This window comes from Caenorhabditis briggsae (genome assembly GCF_000004555.2).
Source record: "Caenorhabditis briggsae complete genome, chrV, whole genome shotgun sequence".
Taxonomy (NCBI): Eukaryota; Metazoa; Nematoda; class Chromadorea; order Rhabditida; family Rhabditidae; genus Caenorhabditis; species Caenorhabditis briggsae.
The window spans coordinates 15270404-15286510 of NC_013488.2; the positions used below are offsets into that span (position 1 = coordinate 15270404).

Consider the following 16107-nt stretch of genomic DNA (forward strand, 5'->3'; position numbering starts at 1 on the left):
TTTGAATTCGCGCGCTTTTACTCACCGGGCGGTCTAAAAAAAACCTAGTCCCTAAGGGCGTTCAGCGGATTTTTCGATGCGTTTTTCTCGATGAAGGAATTTTTTTGAATTTTTTCTTTATTTTTATGTCAATCTACATGCATTTCTGCACATTTTGATGCAATAAAAAATTTCACCGTACACCACCTTTAACAAATTAAAAAAAACTAAACTTTATTTTTGTTCAGCATACTATCAAATATTCAAAAATCCTGGACTATTTTTTCAGGACTTCAAAGCTAACTACCGGATTTTCTCTAGTAGAAACATAACCAAATCGTCAACTTTGTGCTCAATTATCTCGATTCCTGTGAAAGATATAAAATATTTGTCAACTATTAAAATATTTATCATAATATCACCAAGCTCTTATTTAGTTAACAAATGTTTGATATCTTTAATAGGAACAGAGATAATCGAGCTCAAAATTGACTGAATGATTTTTCAGGCACTCACAACTTATCTGAAATTTCTAGAAGCTCCATTTCGTCTCAACAAAACAAGTATGGCGCCGCATTATTCAAATATTGTCAACGGACTTATCAAAAACACGGACCCTCTAGATTCACGGATCTCTTATCAATTTGTCATGTCGTCAACAAAAACACTTCCGATCTACAATTCTTATTCATGGCATTTCAAAGTGTTGCTCCAGGATTTAAGTTCAAAAAGTTGATTTATGCAATTTTTGATTTGCCTGGTGGACCGACATAACTGAATTGCTCATCACAACAAAAAAAAGCTTGAACAATTTTATTATATTTTTTCTCACATTAGTTTTCATTAACCCGCAAATTAAGATAATTATTCAAACAATTGATTCTACAACATGTCCACCCTAGCTCCCATTATCAAATTCTGATATCCAATGAACAGTTTTTTCTCCTCCTTGATATTTTTAGTCTTCTCATTGCTATCTGCTCCACACGCCAGACATTTCAAGCAGGGGTATTCTTTGACAAGTTGTTTTCTGAAATAATTATGGAAATTAGTTCCGGAAACTTTTATTTAAAAATTGGTACCTGAAATTTGGACTACATAGAAGATAGACGAAAATTCGAAGTAGAGAATTGACGGCGACCAATATGCTCACAGCATCTGAAGCCAGTGTATAGAATTTTGTGCTGAAAAAAAATATGAAAACATTTTTTTTTCTTGTAGACAGTGTTACCTAGATCCATCCTCTTGAAACAAGAGAGTATTCTGCGGCCAAACATTCTCAAGAATTCCAATAAAAAGAGATAGTGATGAGCAACACAAATAGGTCGTCGCAATAGACACCATTGTCCACGTGGCATACCGTAACTCATCTCGTCGTCTCTTATTCGAATTGATCGATTCCTTTCTAATCATCTCACTAACTTTTGGCATATCAATGAATGTTGTTACAGCCCATCCAATTCCAGTTAGCTTCCTTTGCGTAACCACAACAATTGAGATATTGAGCATTAGAAGAAGAGCAAAAGGAACAAAAATGTGAAGAACAGTCATTACATAGAAATTGAACATTTGATAGTGCTCCCAGCCGGCAAGTAATGGGGTGTAGTCGTAGTTTTCGTATAGAGGACAGTCTGGACGATAGGTTATGTAGTACTCGAAAAATGCAGGAAGACGAAGGATGGCGACACTGAGGAACGTGATTCCAATGGTAACGAAGCGACCGGTGGATCTGGAAGTTTTCTAGGATTAAACTATTCAGAATACGATTTGACCAGTTCTAGACAAAATTACCGTAAAACCTGTAATAGAAGGGCCCTCTAACTTTTATCTTTGAGCCAGATCGTCTCGGTTCTTGTCAAAGATATCAAAAATCGGTCAACTGATGAATTGTTTATCATAATATCAGAAATATTTTATCAATTGACATATTTTTGATATCTTGCATAGGTTTTTTGATATCTTGCATAGCCGAGAAAAATTAGCGCAAACTTGACTCCCTCCTATTACAGGTCAATTTTGGAATCCAAAAAAAAAGTAGTTCAGATTTTTTCGATTTGTCTGGAAATCCTATACTAAACAAAAATAGAGCTTCATTTTTGTAAATGACAACTTTTTCGTAAAAATTCAAGCAAGTAAGATAGGCGGGTTCAAAGTGGCCCGCACTTACGATATCAAAAAGTTCAACGAGGTGATCTCCGCGACCACAATAAACCTCTCAATCGTCGCGCACAGAATGATATAGGTGGACGCAAATTGCACTGAAAAAGTTCAAATTTCTTTAAAAATTCCAAAAACTTGTAGTCTTACCGAGACGACTCAATCCGAATACAAACATGGCATAGTCATGCCAAATGTGATATAAAAATTCGGATTTGTGGTATATTGCCAAGGCGTCGACGGTGAAGAATGGGATGTAGAGAAGGTCCATGAGCAGATCTGAAAATTTTAGATTCTGGAAATATTCGATTTGGGGTAAGGGTCTGACCAAGAACAGCTAGCAAAAGGAGATACAAGGCAGGAGATTTGGTAGATTTGGATTTGGTGAAAAGTCTCTGAAAATTAGCAAATTCTGGATATTCAATAGATGAGGGACTCACAAAGAGAATCCAATTACAAATGACTCCAGCGATGGCAATGGGCGTTCCACAGTAAACGATCAAAGCGTATCGATTGAAATCGTATGCCTCGTTTCTCGAACATTCTGGGACATCGTCGGAAATATTCTGAGCAATATCCGGTGGGACACTGCTCATCTTTGCCCTGCAAATATTCGGATGGAGGACAATATTTATATGTTTCAGAAGGTGGTCATAGATCAGAAGGAAATGAAATCAGAAAAAAAAGGAATCCGGGATCATCCAAGTGGATCTGTACTGCAGAAACAGCAAAATGTTAAGCCGGGGTTTATTTTTCTGGCTCCGCCCATTTTTTGGATTCCCAGTGATGCAGAAACACATCAGAGAATACAAAATTATGGGATATGCGTCAGCAGAAAAAGGATATAAAAATTTGGAAAAGAGAAATCAAGAACAAAAATTGGTATTTTGAAACAAAAAGTAGGAAATTGGTAACAGCTGAAATCAGAGAAATTAGACACAAATTACCAGATGGTTTCCAGGAAAAAGGGGAAAATGAACAAATCATGAAATGACGAATTGAAAGAGATGGGTCATGATGTAAAGGATAAAATGGGCGTTTAAAATCTTGAAATATTGAATTTTTAGAACTATAGAAGCAATTTTTTTGAATTTTAGAATCTTTAGTTTTTCAAATCTTCGATTTACGAATAATTTTAAAATTTAAAAACCTTGTTTTAAAATCTCAGAATCTTAGAATCTTAGAATTTTAGAACCTTAGAATCTTAGAACCTTAGAATCTTAGAATCTCAGAATCTTAGAATCTTAGAATCTGTGAATCTTAGAATCTTAGAATCTTAGAATCTTAGAATCTTAGTATCTTAGAATCTTAGAATCTTAGAATCTTAGAATCTAAGAATCTTAGAATCTTAGAATCTTAGAATCTTAGAATCTTAGAATCTTAGAATCTTAGAATCTTAGAATCTTAGAATCTTATAAAGGGGCGTGTGGATTATTCGGGTCAAAAAAAAGTGGGCGTGGCTTAATTAGGTAAAAAATATTTTGAAAAACGGCACGGAAGGAAATAGGATATCCCTTATTTTGAGCTATCAAACTCAATAAAAAATACTGGCGGTAGAGGATATCCGGTTGCAAAAAACAAAAAATGACGATAGCTGGACATCCGGACAGACAGACTTACAGGAAATTTAGAGAAGAAAACTTATTATTTGAGTTCTAGTTTTTGTCTGAAAGTCTGAAAAATAATTTAAAATCGTTGAAATCCTGAAAATCCGATCAAAGGTATAGCTAGAGGCTCAATAAAATCCGATCAGCTTTAAAAAAAATTGGAAAAATAATCTCTTTTTTTGTGCTCGGTGAGCCATACCTCATTTATCATTGAAAAAATCAAGTCCAGATGGTTTTTCAGATCAGAAACATATGTTTCTATTATTTTTTCTGTCATGAGCCTTAAAAAAAAGAATAATGTGAAAAAATAGGTCAATATGCAGGTTTGATCTTGGATACCTTAGAAATTTATAAGATTCTTGCGTGACTGAATATTTTAAATTTCTAATGATTATCCAGAAATTGAGAAAATTCGATCTCAAAAGATCAAGAAACTGGGTTACTGTAGGTAGAGTATTCCTAGTGCCAAGTATAGAAAACTCTAAAAATGGTAAACCAAAAAGTTATATTCCCAAAAAGACAAAAAAATAGTGGCACCCAATTGAATCCAACTATGAATAATTGATATTTTTGGCACTCGGCGATGAGGGAATACGTGGGAAATTTGAAGGGAAAAGAGCAGGAAAAGCTGTGAAGAAATGGATGATGCGAGAGGAGTCTTTAATGGAGGAAATGAAAAATTCAGAAAGAGTTTCGGGGGTTCGTGTATTGGTAGAAGGTAGAGAATTTGATGATATTTATGTGTGTCCAAAGAGATCAAAAGTTTTGGAATCTTGGCTTCTTAGAACCTGAAAATAATAAATTTCTCAAAATTTTGAAAAGATTGCTAAAAAGGGGACTCCNNCCAAAAATTTTTATTGTCTTAAAATGTTTCAAAAAAAATGTATTTTCCTAATATTATTGCAGAAAAATTCAGAAAAAATCCTAAATCCCCGAAAAACGGCGTTGAAAAAAAATAGGTTTGAACTCCCGCGCAGTGAGAAACCTAGGCCACGGCATCATAGCGCCTTTCTTACATGGAAATTTTTCCGGGTTTTTTCGGTTTTCATGTCCGGCAGGTTAAAAACGTAAAAAACCACTGTCGGCCACTTGAAAATAATGCTATCAGGCGCCGTGGTCTAGGTTTCTCACTGCGCGGGAGTTCAAATCCTCGTCCCTCCTAGCAACTTTTTTTTGAAAATTTTTCGCTTTTAGCGGCATTTTTCGGGGATTTCGGATTTTTTTCGAATTGTTTCGCTATAATATTGGGAAAATAGACAACTTTTCGAACATTTTAATGCAATAAAAATGTTTGGTCGGAGTCCCCCTTTAATATTGAAATTTGGAAAATGAGGAAATCCTATAATCCAAGGTTCTGAATACTTGAAGACAAAAGTTTGTAAAAATATTGGAATCTTAAAAAATAAAAATAAATAAAATAAAATTTGAAGTCTCGAAATTCTGAAATTCCGGAATCCCAAAATTTTTATTCTCCAAAGTTTCTGATTTCCAATTCCGAAATCAAAAATCCAAAAAAATCGGAAATTCCAGAATTCTTGCAATTTAAAAATTTTAAATGCTGAAGTTCGGAAATTCGAAAACACGAAAACACCTAAATTCCAAATTGTCAAACTGTCAGAATCTCAAATTCCAATTCCCAAGTTCCAAAGTTCCGAAATTCTGAAAATTGAAATCCCTAAAATCCTCGAATTCCGAAATCCCTGAAATCCCAGAATTCCAAGAACTCATAATTCGATACTGTTTCCTTCAAAAAGCTCATGCTTAAACTAACATCTTATGGCATAGTCTCTAAAATGCACAATTGGCTTTCCTCTTTTCTCATTGGCAGAACACAACGAGTAATCGTGAATGGCGAGCTGTCCAGAGAGACGGAAGTCCTCTCGGGTGTTCCTGAAGACTCAGTTCTCGGACCGCTTCTGTTTCTCATTTTCATTAACGACATAGGAGATAACTTTTCTTTCAACTTTCTACTCTATGCTGATGACTTGAAACTATTCTCTACTAACCCACTGCATATTGAAAGTGATCTAGAAAAACTCGAAGACTGGTGTGATACATGGCAAATGAGTGTTGCACCCACTAAATGTGAAGCTATCTCTTTCTCTCATAAAAGACGTCTTAATAACACTAACAATCATTTTTCAATTAATTAATGACGAGAGATTGCCAACTGTTCAGAGGATTCGTGATTTGGGAGTCATTCTCAATTCGTCACTGGCCTTCTCTGACCCCTTCGCTACCACACTCCGGAAAGCACACCAACGAATTAACATTTTCTTTAATGTTCTCCGCCGGTCTAAAATGGATATTTTCGTAAAATGTTTTGTCATCTACATTCGCCCCATTCTTAAGTATGGTACAATTGTTTTCTCCCCCGTCCTCAAGGAGCAAATCAAGCTTCTTGAAGGCGTCCAAAAGTCATTCCTGTTCCGATGTTACAAGAAGTTCAACTATCCCTATAAATCCTACTTTGATTGTCTCCGTGATCACAATTTAGAATCCTTAGAGTACCGTCGACTTCTATCCGATCTAGTTTTTATGTATAAAACTCTAGTTTCCCGGGAAATTGCAATATTCATTGTCCCGTTTCATCATAATCATCTAAGACGCCACCCATATTACATTCGCTGTACATTAAAAAATGCTTCAAAACTTTCTGCTCAATTTCTTACTCTCCGTATTAAATCCTGCTGGAACTCGCTTCCAAATACCGTGTTCCCACCCTTGATCCCACCCATCTCTTTTAAAACTAATTTAAGTCATGTTAATTTATCTTCTTTCCTGTTCCTAGACGAACATAATTTCTAACTCATTTGTTTAATTTGTAACACATTGATTTTATAAGTGACTGATAGTCCTGAATCAAATAAATTATTATTATTATTATTCCGAAATTTTTTAAATTCCGAAATACCAATTAGGATATTTTCAAATGGTTCATCTCTCTGCCAGACAATTAACCATTCTCAAAATCAGAATTTTTTTTTCGGACTTTTCAAATATTCTAAAAGTTCACAAGAGTCCGATATGTCAAATCCTCTCTTATTTGCACATTTTCACATGAATAACAAAAAACAAAGGAGTCTCTTCTTTTTCAATTTTTCTAGTTTTTGAATTAATTCTTTTCTCTATCTCTCTTGGTCAGAATGCAAAGAGAAATTTTTGATTACTTTTCGCTCTTAAAACCAGTCTCCAAGAACACAAAAACTCTCGGAAACAAATAGAATTTTTGACAGTTTTCGTTGATTTTTACTTTCAATTTTATCAACAAAAAATGAGTAGACAATTAAAAAGATGAGTATAAAACGGAGTGGAAATTTTGGAGAGAATTACAGTTTCTTCAAAAGTTCGTATTGTCTAAAAATGTTCCTCAAATTGTAAGTTTACTCAAAAAAAGGTCTAGAAGATTCTAAAAAAATTTCCAGTTTCATTCTTCTCCTCGTTACCATCTTCTCAATTGCCACGTGTCAGTACTACGGTGGATATCCGGTAGCATCTGGTGGGTATTACGGTAATGGGATCTACGGAGGAAATGCGTACGGTGGATACGGTGGATATGGATATCCAGGACAGTATTACGGTGGATTCGAATACGGTAGTCCTTATGGTTATGTTGGAAAAAGAAGCAGTGGATTTGGACCAACGAAAAAGAATGATTGAAAAATGTGCGATTAAATTTTTGTGATAAAAAGGTTTTTTAAAATTTTTTTTACATATTACAATTCAGATAAATAATTTTACTTGGATTTGAAACTTGTTGAAAACACCAAAAGGTACGAAAATTGGAATTTTTGAAACTCCCAGGTTCTACAATACAAACAATATCAGATTCAGGAATTCTAAGAAAAAAATCTGGGATTCTGAAATTTTAAGATTCCAGGAATTCGAATTTTGAGATTTTGAACTTTGGAGTTTCGGTTTTCTGGAACCGTTGAATTTCACAATCCTGACATTATGAAAACTTTGGGGTTTTTGAAATTATAAACTTTAGGCTTCCGAAACTTTGAAATTTCGGATTATTTTTTTCAAATTTCAGAATTTTAGACATCAGGAATTTTGTGACTTTGGGATTTCGGAATTTTGGGAAATCAGAAATTTAAGATTTCGAATCTGGGTATTTTGGAATTCTGTAACTTTGGAAAAACATTGATTTGGAATTTCGGTATTTCAGTATTTCAGTATTTCAAAGATTTGGAATTTCAGAACTCAGGAATTTTGGGATTGTGAATTTTTTAAATCTTTGAAATTTTGTAGTTTTGAAACTTCGGAGTTTCTTTACTTTGGAATTTAGGAATTTCGAGGTTTCGAGATTTAGGGATTTTAGATTTTCAAAATGTTGATATTTCTGAAAAGTCTCAAAATTTTGGAATTTCGGAATTCGGGTTTCCAACTTTGAACTTTTGGAATTATGGATTCTCAGCTTTTGACTCAAAAGAAATTATTTTTCGCACACTTTTTCTTAGAAGAATTCAGGTAAAATGGGCGGAGCTTATCGTCCAAAAGCAATGATCAAATTTAAAATTTCAATTGTTTTCTGAGAAATTCCCAAAAATATTTAGCTCGAACTATAAATTATGTACATAAATAAGGAAGTGTTTGATGTATCTTTAATTACATGTTTTCGTAAAATGTATTACCTAAATGATGTTATGAAAATATTTAAAATTTCCAGAAATCTTTCAGAGATCTCAAAAAAACGGGAACAGAATTTTTCAGTGATTTGGTGGGAATTTAAATGTAAAGGAGTGTGTGTTTATACCACCCACCACTACTAGACTATAATTAAAATTCTTAAGGATTTGAGAAAAATTTCTTGTTTGTTTTTTTTTCTCCAGGAGGAAGTTTTTCAATTTTTTTTCAATGAAAATTTTTCCCAATGAATGAAAAAAGTAAAGAAAATTTCCTTATTTTTTCAATGAGTAATATAGACGAGTGGGATCTAAAAATGTATCAAAAAGAAACCTTGAGGGTGTAAAAATAGGGATGAGCAATTTATTTATAGGGAGCCTCTCCCCTGGAAATGAGTAATTTGGTTTGAATACCAAATATAAGGGGTCAAAGACAAAAGGGCAGAAGGGCTTTTAGGGTAATTAACAATTGATTTGGTTGATGGTCCGAATAACGGAAATGGATAAGGTCAATTGGAAGGGAAAGAAAAGGATTACGGTAGATGATTTCATTAAAGGGGGACTCCGACCAGAAATTTTTATTGCATTAAAATGTGTTAAAATTTATCTATTTTTCAAATATTATTGCGAAAAAATTCAAAGAAAATCCGAAATCCCCGAAAAACGGCGTTGAAAAGGAAGAAAATTCAAAAAAAGGTGCCGCCGGGGGACGAGGATTTTCAGTGAGAAACCTAGGACACGGCACCTGACAGCATTTTTTCAAGTCGCCGACAGTGGTTTTTTACGTTTTTTACCTGCCGGACATGAAATTGAAAAAAATCCGGACAATTTGCCACATAGGAATGGCTGTCAGGTGCCGTGGCCTAGGTTTCTCACTGAAAATCCTCGTCCCCCGGCGGCACCTTTTTTTGAATTTTCTTCCTTTTCAACGGCGTTTTTTGGGAATTTCGGATTTTTTTGAATTTTTTCGCAATAATATTCGGAAAATAGATAACTTTTAACACATTTTAATGCAATAAAAATTTTTGGTCGGAGTCCCCCTTTAATTGGATTGAATAATTGAGTTGATTAACGGATCTTTGAATTGAAGGTTTCGGAATTTCGAATTCTCGGGTTTTCGAGACTACAGAATTTTGAATTGTGAGATTTTCTGGTAGTGGAGCTCAGAGATTACAAGTTTTTCAGATTTTGAGATTCTAAGTTTCTGAGATTCTAAGTTTTTTGGATTCTAAGTGAAATCCTGAGACTCCTCTGAATTTTTGAACAAAACTTTGAAAAAAATGTTGTGGAATCATGAATTTAACTCTGGAATCCTATGATTTGTATGTTACTATTCCGAGATTTTGAAATTGGAAATTTGGGAATTTCAAATTTTGAAATTCCCTAGCTCGATTTTTTCTGAAAAAACTCGAAGTTGTGGAATTTCGTTCTCGAGTTTTGGATTTTTGAATATTTCGAAATTTGTATTTTGGAATTTCAGGATTTTGGTTCTTGCGAACCGAGATTTCAAGGTTCCGAAATTTTGAAATTTCGGAATTTGAGATTTTCGAAAGTTTGAAATTTTTATGATTTTGGAATTTCGAATCTCATTTTGGAAAAATGGCGGAATTTCAGAATCATGATCTCAAACTTTTTGAATTTGAAAATCTCTGAATCTAAAAATTCTAAATTATCCAGAATTTTGGACTTTCACAATTCAATCTCTAAATGTCAAAACCCTAAAACTTCAGAATCCGTTACTATAAGATTTCCAGCTGTTCAGAACCTAACGTAACTGATCTAACGGAAATTCACCGTATACTCTCTCTCTAGGCTAAATTATCTCGGTTCCTATAGGAAATATCAGAAATCTGTCAATTAATAAAATATTGGTGATATTATGATAAACATTTTATCAGTTGACCACTTTTAGATATCTTTCCAAGGAACCGAGATAATTCAGTTCAAAGTGAACGTATATGTTGGGATTTTAAAAGAGCATTTATGGTGTGATTTAGAAAAATACCGTTACTGAAAAATTAGCTGAAATTTTAGGCTGTAATATCTACAAGGTTGATAAAAATGGCACCCATTTTTCAGTGATCTGTCAAAAAGCATACATCTCTCACAAAAATTTCAGGTGATTTTTTTGCATGACTTGTTTTTTTGGCTCATTTTTGTTTGTTTGTTTTAAAAAAAGTAGTGACGTCTTCTGCAAAAAAATTAACCGAAAACATAAGAATCAAAAGATGGGAGATGAAAGATAAAGTTTTTTGTTCAAGTGGGAGATGAATAGAAAAATACGAAATGTCAAAAATCTGTCACTCATCCCATCACCTCCCTTCACCCCTAAAAAAACTGGAGAGAGACTGGTGCGCCTTTGACGCGTTTTTGGGGTTTCAGATGACGTTAAATGGTGAGAAATGTGCCAAGGATAATAAAAATTAGACAAGGATTTTGTGAGGAGCAGCTTGATAGTGACTAACAAAAATGTTTTTAATGATTTGCTTTTTTTGATAATGGCTCATTAGAAATATCAGAACACAATGGGCTTTAAATAAGAAAAATAATGGGCGGGGGGACAGGAACAATAGGCGAAGGAGGTGAACAGTAAAAAGAAAGAAGAAGAATAAGATGAGTCAAGGTGACGTGGAAATTCTGGCAAGAACAGATCTGTGTGATGAGAAAAAATGTTCGAGATGACCGGGTACAATGGGGTTTCTAAACTATTAACTTTGAGCCCATATCTCTCCTTTTCTGTGAAAGATATCAAAAAATTGTCCACTGATAAAGTGTTTATTATATTATCACTTACATTTCATCAGTTGGAACATTTTTGATATCTTGCATTGAAACTGAGATAATTAAGCTCAAACTGGGCAATGGAAGGGCCTTCTATTATAGGTTTTACAGCATAAGAAACTTGAAATTTTACAGGAAATCCAGTTTTTGCCAGAATTTAAATTTCAAGATTTGGAGATTCTGATATTCTAGAATTCTGGAATCCAAAAATCTAGAAATCACGGAAACCGAAAATCCTGGAATCCCAGAATTTTATAGCTCAGAAAGCTAGGAATCCAGGCAATATCAAACCAACCAAAAAAAATCAAGAAATTGTGAAAATGAATGTCATGGACAAACCAATCACAAACCAAGAACATTCGGAAGCGGAAGACATCAAAACATATGGAAATGGACCCTTTTTGGCTAATCCTTTTTTCACTTTTCTTTTTCGGAAGACGAGTGGACGACGTTTTTATGAGGGCCCCATAAAAAGAGATCACTACCAAAAAATAATCTTGCTAATGGATAAACATACTATACACAGAGAACTCTTAAATTCTTGTACTCAAAAAAAAAGAAAGAAATGAAGGGCATTAGTCATTAGAAATGGAAATAAAAACAATTATTTTTTGAACATAATCATACTGAAAATGACACCGGGGCTTCAGGAAGAGGTATTTTGAAATTTTCGGGAGGAAATTTTTGTGAAAAAGGAGAATGAGTCCCTGAGAATGATGGAACACTTCTCCCGCTTCCACGAAGACCATGTCTTCTGAATTTTAAAAGAAAAGAAGAAGAAGAAGAAAGTGTCTCCAGGGAATATAGAAGGTTTGTGTCACTGGACATGACTTTTTGGGGGTCAAAAATAAAGGAAAGTTCCTAGTTTGAGAGAGAAAATTAGTGGGCAAGAAACACCTATTTTTGGAGGAGAAGAGGGAAATGTTCAAAACAAGAGTGGCAGAAAAGAAATGAAAAAATAATAGGGTCCAGTGGGAGTATTTTGAGAAGGGATCAGTGGATAGTGATGAGCAATGCTACAGTATTATTATTTTCATTACCTGGGGAAAAGGGGGGCGTTTCTGACTCCGCCCATTTTCCGATTTCCATTTCTTTGCATATAAAATCAATGATTCGCAGAAATAACAAAAATTCAAGAAAAAATTAGAAAAGCAGAAATTCAAAAATGACAAAATGAGAAAATTCGAAAAGTTGGAAATTCGGAAATTGAGAAAACTCACTCCGAACTTCTGGATTTCGTAAAATGTCTGCATATTAGTGGAATTTCTTGAATTTTCGAGTTTCTAAACTCTTGAATTCATAAGTTATTGAGTGTTTGAAATGTTGAAAATTTCAATATTTGAAACGATTCACAATTCTCAAAAAGTTTTGAACAAATTCCGATTTTGGAATTTTTTAATTTCCAAAATTAGAAGACTCTTGAAATGTTTTCATTCTCAAAAACTTCAGAATATCAAAAAAAAAAATCAAAAAGTCTTAAAAGTCGTATATTTTTGACACTCCATGATTTTTGGAAAATTCAGGAAATTATGAAATACAGGGATTTCAGAATTCGCGATTTTTATGAGTTTCAACTATTTTTGAATTTTTAGGCATTTCATAATTTCCTGTGTTGAATTTCATAATTTTTCGAATTTTCCGAAAAGCGGAAATTTTCTTTTAAAAAATCCGGAATTCCTATATTGAGTCTACCGTATACATTCTAATATCTACCGTAATCACTCTAAGCCTTCCAAACCGTAAACTTTGAGTTCATATATCCCATTTCCTGCGACAGATAACAAAAAGTGAACAACAGATAAAATGTTCATCATATTACCAAAAACCTTTTATCAGTTGACAGATCCTTGATATCTTTCACAGAATTTGAGATGAATTGGATTAAAATTTATACGGGAGTCATTCTATTAGAGTCTCAAAAAATCTATAAATCAGTCAGACACATTTCAACAGAATCAAATCAATTTCTCACCTCATAATCAGTATCTCTTTCCTACGTTTTCTTTCCAGATGCTTCTCTGATAATCTCAATATCAACAAATCTTTTTTGATTAGACCCCAAACTACCCATCAGAAAAAAGAGAAAATCGTCAGGTGGCGGAGCCATAGAAGAATCATTTTAATGTGAAAACCGCCCGAGGGGCTCAATCGCACTTTTCTCTCTCATCTTTCAAATTTTTTCTCAAGTTCATCAGACAGAAAATTTGAAAGAAAGTGAGAAAAAAACAGGTGGTTGGCGAGGGAAAGAAAAACAAAAAGTTTTAGTTTTCACCTCTCAGGAAAAAAAATAGATCGCTTATACTTTTTGTGTGTATTGGGTTTCACTTTTTGAGAAAAAGAGAAACGTCTAGAAAATAGAAAAAAGGAATAAAGGATAACACAATTTACGGGCACATGAATGAGAAAATGTTCAGAGGGGAAGAATTCAAAAAATTGGAAAAAAAGCACTTTGGAGAAGGTAATGTAAAAGAGACTACCGTAAACAGTCTAATAGAACGCCACCCGGACCGTCAACTTTGAGCCTGATTGTCTCATTTCTTTTGAAAGATATCAAAAAGTTATCAACTAATAAAACGTTTATCATGATATCAGAAACATTTTATTTGTTAACCACTTCTAGATATCTCTCACAGAAAATGAAATACATGGGCTCAAATTTGACGAATCGGGTGACGTTCTATTAGAGTGTTTACGGTATTTTTCAATTATAATAAAAGTATACTGAAATTCAAAAATGAAAAATTTAGAAATCCCAAAAAAGTGTGAAATTTCAAAAAGTATCAGGAATTTCTCAAATTCTGCAATTTCGGAATTTCACACTATTCCGAAACTCTAAAAACTCCCGAATTTTCGAATTTCTAAAAAATCACAGTTTTTGAACTTTCAACTTTTTTTTCAATAATTACGAAACCTTTAAACCCGCAAGACCCTTCAAAATGACAAGAATGAAAAGTGACAAGTCCTATAGAAAATATGAACTCTTTTCTCAATTTTTACAAAAATGCTCTTTCGGTTTTTTTGCAACAGAAGGCGCGAAAATCTCCAAAAGCTAGCCAAAAACAAAATAAAACCAAAATACAAACTCATCCAGTTTCGTTGCTCTTTTTTTTAGATTTAAACGAATGCTCTGAAAAAAATGGACATTCGTTTTTCTCTTTTATCCCATTTTTCTGGTTTGAATCACTTTGTTCAAAAGGAAATGAAGAGAAAGAAAAAAGATGTTTTTGGTCCGAAATGCGAATTTGTCTCAATTTCAGACACAATTGAAGAAAATACCAAAATCTTGGACGAAATAAAATTTTGATTTGTTTTCAAAAATGAAATAATCTATGTTACCAAAAACCCAAAAAGAAGGAATTATAAGCGAAAAAAGCGAAAAAAAATCTCCCGAAAGATGGGAGAAAATTAAAAAATGGAAGATCATAGAGCATGGAAATTTTTGAAATAAGAAGTTTTTTCACTAAATAGAAAATGGCTCAAAATGGATTTTTGGGGACCCGGAAAAATTATTTTCCATAGATTTTTTTTCGACCTTCGAGGAGTTGAACTTGTGGGACGGGTATTAAAGGTTCAGCGCCACTACCAGATGAGCTACGGTGGCGCAAGCAGTCCTTTAAAACAAAAATGTCTCTAAAAAATGAAAAATCACGTTATCGTATAAATTGGGCTCTATTGGGCTCTATAAAAAAAAGGATATATTGGGCTCTATAAAAGGAGACGTTCCAGGCACAATAATACGTTCTAGACAAGAACATATCCGGGCGAGTACTTGTTTTTCAGCATTTCTCTTTTACAGAATTCTTTAACTCATTCTTATTTTTTGATTCAATATTAAGGGGTTCTTTCCGGAAAAACAAGTAAATGCTCTTTTTGTTTTTCTTTCGTTTCCGAACCGAAATTGAGTTTGTACTGCAAATAATGAACTGCGGAACCTCCAAAAATCGTCATTTTCTGTTCCTTATGTATTAGAAATTTTAGGCCAAAATGTCAGTTTCCCATAATTTTATAATTGCACAATTATTAGATAATTTTGGGAAAACTCTCATGAAAACTGAAAAATACGTAGAACTACAGTAATCCAGTAGATCTGTAGTTCGGAGGATACAAAAAAACTTTTATAGTTTTTTGAGCTCACAAAAAGGAAAGAAGAATGATCTGAAATTTTTTTTTGTTCCTGATATCATTTTCTTGAAATTTCGTATTTCTATTGTTTGAAGTTTAATCTCATAGTATCAAATGACGCCTTCTGCTATCAAAAATCAAATCTCTAAACTTGAATCTTTGAACTAGACATTTAAGATACCTTGCCACCAAATTCAAAATCATATATCTCATTTCTTGTAAAAGATATCAAAAGGTTGTCAACTGATAAAATAATGCTGATATCGTGATAAACATTTTATCAGTTGATAACTTTTTGATGTCTTTTACAGGAAATGAGTTATATGGGCTCAAAGTTGACAGCTTGAGGGAATTCTATCAGTGTTAACCGTATGCAGAAAAATATAATAGCCTTACCTATGAATGTATCCTTTTTCAATTTAAGCCTATCTGGAAAGAGCTGAAAAACAAAAGCTTCAAAAAACATGCTTTTGGGCCACTTGGGCAGACTTTCAGTAGGATAAACGCACCCCGTCTTGGGGTAGGGGGATTATATAGTGATTTTCAAAGTAGTGATTTTCAAAAGTTTTAATTTTGGAAAAAATATTCAGAAAGTGTTAATATTTCTGTTATATTTGTTGAAAAAACACGTTGCTCCCAAAAAGTTAACGGTCCATCTTTTGGGAGATTTGAAAGATTCACGTGGCTCACAAAAAATTTTGAAATTTCAGTACTTTGATGTGAAAATTAAAACTTTTGAAATTCACTACTTGTTATATAATTGGTTTGGCATGTCTGAGTATCAAACGTAAGCAGCCAAATTAATACGTAGGAAGCAAGACTGTGCCACGGCC

The 16107-nt window shown here is 33.5% G+C and overlaps 4 protein-coding genes across 4 annotated transcripts in view; 2 read left to right on the plus strand and 2 right to left on the minus strand.

Annotated features, from left to right (window-relative positions):
* Window positions 1–753, plus strand: part of CBG04783 — a gene marked incomplete at both ends in the record, with an annotated part of 2965 nt that extends 2212 nt beyond the window's left edge. The window contains one exon of the mRNA XM_002637919.2: window positions 488–753. Coding sequence (XP_002637965.2) covers window positions 488–753 — 266 coding nt within the window. The remainder of the gene's footprint in view (window positions 1–487) is intronic.
* A 108-nt stretch (window positions 754–861) lies between these two features.
* Window positions 862–2732, minus strand: CBG04784 (the record flags this gene model as incomplete). The annotated part of the gene is made up of 6 exons (XM_045238192.1): window positions 862–1009; window positions 1062–1163; window positions 1211–1708; window positions 2147–2237; window positions 2287–2415; window positions 2465–2732. 6 exons carry the CDS (start codon window positions 2730–2732, stop codon window positions 862–864), a joined length of 1236 nt encoding a protein of 411 aa, XP_045092766.1.
* A 2785-nt stretch (window positions 2733–5517) lies between these two features.
* On the minus strand, window positions 5518–5565 carry CBG27242 (the record flags this gene model as incomplete). Its single annotated transcript, XM_045238193.1, has 1 exon — window positions 5518–5565. The coding sequence occupies one exon, from the start codon at window positions 5563–5565 to the stop codon at window positions 5518–5520; it is 48 nt and encodes a 15-aa protein (XP_045098350.1).
* Window positions 5566–7037: 1472 nt separating this feature from the next.
* Cbr-fipr-13 lies at window positions 7038–7403 on the plus strand (the record flags this gene model as incomplete). Its single annotated transcript, XM_002637921.2, has 2 exons — window positions 7038–7120; window positions 7169–7403. The coding sequence occupies 2 exons, from the start codon at window positions 7038–7040 to the stop codon at window positions 7401–7403; spliced, it is 318 nt and encodes a 105-aa protein (XP_002637967.2).
* Window positions 7404–16107: the final 8704 nt, after the last annotated feature.